The 5,392-nt window shown below is 37.7% G+C and overlaps 1 protein-coding gene across 1 annotated transcript; it reads left to right on the top strand.

Moving 5' to 3' along the window:
* The first annotated feature begins 230 nt into the window (after nucleotides 1-230).
* LOC121423499 lies at nucleotides 231-1,957 on the top strand. Its single transcript, XM_041618848.1, has 3 exons — nucleotides 231-244; nucleotides 990-1,124; nucleotides 1,451-1,957. The coding sequence occupies exons 1-3, from the start codon at nucleotides 231-233 to the stop codon at nucleotides 1,725-1,727; spliced, it is 426 nt and encodes a 141-aa protein (XP_041474782.1). The 3' UTR covers nucleotides 1,728-1,957.
* The last annotated feature ends 3,435 nt before the right edge of the window (nucleotides 1,958-5,392 follow it).

Below are 5,392 nucleotides of genomic sequence, written 5' to 3'. Positions count from 1 at the left end.
ATACACATATCGTGTATTGATACTGAATATCGTGACAGGTAGGTGTTCCGTTCTTTTAAGGGGGGGGGGGGGTGTAGGTCCATGCCAAGATCTTGCAGGTATCCAATGTTCGATACTCTTTCATCAGCCTATAGCTACTTAACTTTTATAAGAATATAACCGTATTAAATCAAATTCAATGAAAAAAACCCAAGCATTCGGGAGCTTTAATAGATTCGGTATTTGGCAACATGGAAATTATGAGGTAATATTTGAACGAGATGAACACTACATATAACTTAAAATACGTCGGTTGAATTTTGGATCATTAATTTAAAGTCTTAATATAATTATAATCGAGTATTTATTGAAAACGGACATTCTCATGAAAAAAACCATCAACCTCATGCTATGAAAATCGCTTCCATGCAGATTCACCCAACATTATATATTGATCCGGGTTGTCGAAACCATACTTAATCTGTTACGTAATTCTACGGCGTTGACCACTCACATCCAAAGATCTGTTAATATTATACAGATCAGTGATCACATTATTATGATCAATTGGAGACAACCAATTATTCATCAGGCCAATCAATGATTGAGCCCGGATTGGCCCGAAGATCTGAAAAGATTTTTTGAGGACTTTATATACACGCGAAGAAAACATAACAGCATTTCATTCAATGCTATCGTCTCAATTTTCACACATCCATTCGAATCGTTGTCATTGCAATCTCATCGTTCCTATTATTCAATATAATCCAATAATATTCCATTACTGACGCAATGGCCAGCAGTTCACCTCCAACCGTGCCAACTGGACCGCCCAAGCCCAGGAAAAAGGGGGTGATGAGCAACGAACGAAAAGCATATAGGTCATTATCTCTTTCGTTCTGTACTTATAGTTTTCCTAAGATATATTTTATTATTTTGATCATTACTTAGAAACCCCCCCCCCCTCCCCACCGTAAGTTAAAACACATCTTTCTCTCTATTTATTACAGCAGTACCTGCATGCGTGACGTCAAAAGGTCAAATGAGTTGAAGAGCCTCAGGGACGCCAGACTCCACGATGTCATCCGGGATGTCATCAAGATGGAGGGGATTCAGTACAACCAAGAAAACTACGACGCCATCCGGTAGGATATCAGGAACGTCTTGTTCAACAAGAATAGGAAGCCTAGGTGGTGTTATATTTACTTTATCAGTGCATTTATTAAAAGATAATAAAAAAAAAATGACGCAGCTGATTTACATCGGAGTCATTTTGATCAAATCAATAAAAATTCAAAACATTAGCAATGTATTTTTTTAAATAAAAATCAGAAAAAGATGGACTTTACTGACTTGTTAATTATGTGTGTATCTCGTATTCCAGAAAATATTTCAAAGCCTATTTTATTTCCCTGGTGCTGTTAACGTTGTGTATAACCGTTTCTTTCTTGTTCTTTTCTCTTTTTTACAGAGCCCACAAAGTACCCAAACGACAAGTCGCGGAGTTGAAGCCTGTAAGCAATCAAGCACCTGCACGTATAACCATGGCACCTACGGCCAATCCATCATCCCTCATCGCCCCGTGTCCACTGCCACCAATCCCATTCGACCCACCTTCGTCAACGGCCGGCCCACCAGCAACAAGTGCACGGCCCCAATACGTCATCACACCCGTAATCACCTCACCCGTCTTTAGCGACTTCAGTCAACCCGTGGCAGCAAGAATTAAGTCAGAAGGCATCCACTAGATCGAGAAGCACATGGGCCGCGGAACGGTTTTGAAAGAAGGGGGAGGGGCGGGCTGAGTCGAAAGTTTGGGGCTGATCATGCACAAAAAAATCATAATCAGATGGACATTTTTTTACGTTTTTGAACACATTTTTAGAAAAAAAAGTGTGGGGGCTGAAGCTCCCGAATCCGTAGCACCCATTTCCGCGGACTTGGAGCAGTAGTCAGGTCAAGGTGCCCGCGAAGTTTCGTTAATGCTTGTGTATTGTAATGTTCATTGCAATACTTTTTATATAATATGTGATTATTAAATATTATTTTTTCAAAATTTAATGAATGGCTGTTTTTTTGTTTCATCTTTTCTCTAGGTGTTCTTCTCATAACACGGAGAAAGTTTCGTGATTTAACTTTGAAAAGTATTTAGTAGGTCTGTAGGATTGGGCGTATGAGTCCGTGCACTAACGTGTTGATGGCCTGCCCCCCCCCCGTCTCACGGGGTGGGGCTTTAAATTAAGCATGGACATACATGAATTAAGTATAACAAGTATATATATATACACTTTCAAATCGGAATATATGAAAATTCAAATCGCGCTTCACGAGTACCCATCCATTTTACCTTACATGGTTTCAATAGCGCTTAGTATCTAGTTTTCACGTCGGAATGTAAAAACAAAGAAGAAAAATATCCACTATTTGATTCGTTAGAAGGCCCTTTCGGGTCAGTAAAACTAAGTCACGCTTCGCGCATGTATCATTTTTTTTATAGATCTACGAGATACCTTATCTTACTTGTGAGAATAAACCTAATGTTCATATACCTTCAGCCTTTTATGTGGGCAAACTCCTAGAAAAACAACAACACGAATTTACTTTTATAGCGGCCGATCGGGGAGAAATGTTCAGAATACGAGCCAAAGGCCCCATGCAAATTATCTTTCATAAAGTCATGAAAAAATTACTTCTTATGTAAAATGATATAATGTAAATAACATAATCTAATCACCCACTACGTTGTCTTTCTTTCTCCCCCTTTTCTCCTCCCCCTTTTCTGGCCAGCCGATGGGGGGGGCACTTTGCCCCAAGTATTTCACTCTGTCACAGATCGAATCGTGTTCCTTCTTGCCCCTCCACCCCCCCCCAAAAAAAAACTAAAGGTGTTCCGGTGCTCCTGTTCAAGTGTTCTTGTAGGCAAAAGCATTTTTGATCAAGCATTCTGAAACTATGCTGCCCAACTTATGCAAAAGGAAGACATCGGTCAATTTTTAGTTATTGTTGTTTCCTATGTTGCACGTTCGGGCAAAAATTTTGAAAGCCTTCGTTCTATGGAAAGATATTGAAGAAAATATGATATTACATTGCATTGGCGCCTATGTAGAAATGATAAACACACATTGCTCATTTACAACAACCTTTGCCAAAGTACGGCAGTGTATAAAGCATAAAGATACCACAGTCGGAGAGGAAATTTACGTGTCAGATTATTGGTATTACCTAGCTACTTTTGTTAACATTCACCAAAATATAAAATCATCTGTATATTTTGGGTTTTCAGTTCTTAAACAATGAGTATAGCTTACTCTCGAAGATTTGATATCATGGTGCACATTATGCACAAAATTCCTTTGTTTATGATATGCCTATTTAATTAAAAAAAAGAGAAAATACTTAGTGAGATGGGCGACATGTTTTGATATGCACCTATTAGCAAATATTTCTTTAAAATGTCTAATTTAACGTGGTTAAAAAAAAAACCAGCTCGCAATCGCATAAATATATTTACGAGATACGTATGGGAGATATGTTTAATGTTCATGATTATTGTGCACGAAATATATCTTTTCAGATCAATATATCACAAAGTCCAGCTCGCGCATCTCTTGCATATATTATAAATATTTTGTTTAATATGGGGGTTCATGGGCCGATGTCGATCGGTGTTTACTGGTTGGGGACGATGACTGACACAAATATTGTTTTCTGTGATGGATTTTTTTATGTGGGGGTGGTCAGTGGTGTAACGAGTAAAAAAAATTGATTGATAGGGGCCTGACATGGCATAAAGGGCAAAATTTGGAACCTTTTAAATAGAAAAACCTATTTCTTTAGGATAGATTTGGCATCAATTAAATATATATATATATACTGATATATCACATTAAAAAATATATATGTCAAATTGATTGATTGATTTATTATTTTTATTGTCAAATTTTTCGGGAGACGAAAATGTCCTTCAATTTAGCGCCTGGCTATATACAACAATCCTCTCGAAATCCTGCCTGCTCGTTCACTCATCATTATGGATGATGGCCGACTGATGCAATATGGTATTTTTAGAAAAGATTAAAGATTCTTGTATTGATGTACGCATACAAGAATGGCTTTAAAAATAAATATACACAAAGATGAAAAATACATACATCGTAACAATTTTGAAATGATTCACATGAACAATATAGATGCGAAATATAACTGTCTTAAAATACTTTAATATCCCTAAAATCCACAATGCATGTGGATAATGATGAAAGGTATTGTATGCTGCTATATCCCGGGGGGGGGGGGCACTTACATTGACGAGTGGATACCATGCCCGACCAAAAAACACGTAAAGAGATGTCTTTTTCACGATAGGGCACGTTACGTATGTAACGTGATAGGTGTCAAAAACACAAAAATAATGAAAAAAGGGTATATATTTCGCTAGGAAAATTACGTGTTTAGGGTCGAATTTGCGGGGATGATAAAACAAAATTAAAATGTTTTATAAAGGATGTCCTTTTTGCCCCAACACTTCGTGTTTAGAGTCTGATTTGCTCGAGGTGTAGAAGGTGGGGTCGTACTAAACCAAATAAGCTAAAGCCGACGACCGAAGAACAATTAAAACATTCCTGTACAATAAAACATTCCGGTACTTGTTTAGGGGTTCATTTCAGGGAATATTTGCCAAGATTGTCGTTTTGTTTCCAATAATTGTTAAGGGCAGGGTTTCGCACGCCAATACTTGTTAAGGGGTGCATTTTCAGAACTTATGGAAATTACGTGTTTAGGGTGCTTTTCGAGACCCAATGGTCGCGCATGGTACACTCGTGAATGGAAGTGGCCCCCCCGGGTGCTATATATATACATGTATATATGATCACCACCCCCAATACTAGTACGGTATATGCGAGACAATGGGCATTATTGAATTTCAAAGACGAAAGTAGACTTTAACAGTATACATAATATAAAACTTGTGAAAGTGAAAGTAAGTCAGAGAGAGAGGAAAACAGGGGAAGAGAAAATAGATGATGAAGAAGAAAAGATCAAAGAGAGAAGAAATAGGAGGAGGAATAAGGAGAAAGAAAGAAAAAATCATGGTAAGAAAAAAAGAAAGGAAAAGTGTGAAATAAGACATCATAATATTAGCCTGATGACAAACAAAAAGGTCACAAATTTTTTTTTTTTTTTGCTCACTCACTTTGGTTTCTTGCGGCATTTTATTATGCCCCAGACATCATCATCTGCCTCCTCAAAAATTTTGGCTCAGTACGCCACTGCGATGAACGTTTTTTTTTACCGGTAATTTTAGACCTTTATGTTTATCAGACAAATGTTAAATAGTACACAAAAATTATGCAAATTAGGGTTGATGGGTCGCCGGGAGCTGAGCTAAATTCACCGCCTGCATGCCTAGCCT

This window comes from Lytechinus variegatus, chromosome 11, assembly GCF_018143015.1.
Source record: "Lytechinus variegatus isolate NC3 chromosome 11, Lvar_3.0, whole genome shotgun sequence".
NCBI classification, from domain to species: Eukaryota; Metazoa; Echinodermata; class Echinoidea; order Temnopleuroida; family Toxopneustidae; genus Lytechinus; species Lytechinus variegatus.
This window is presented reverse-complemented; position numbering and strand designations above follow the sequence as displayed.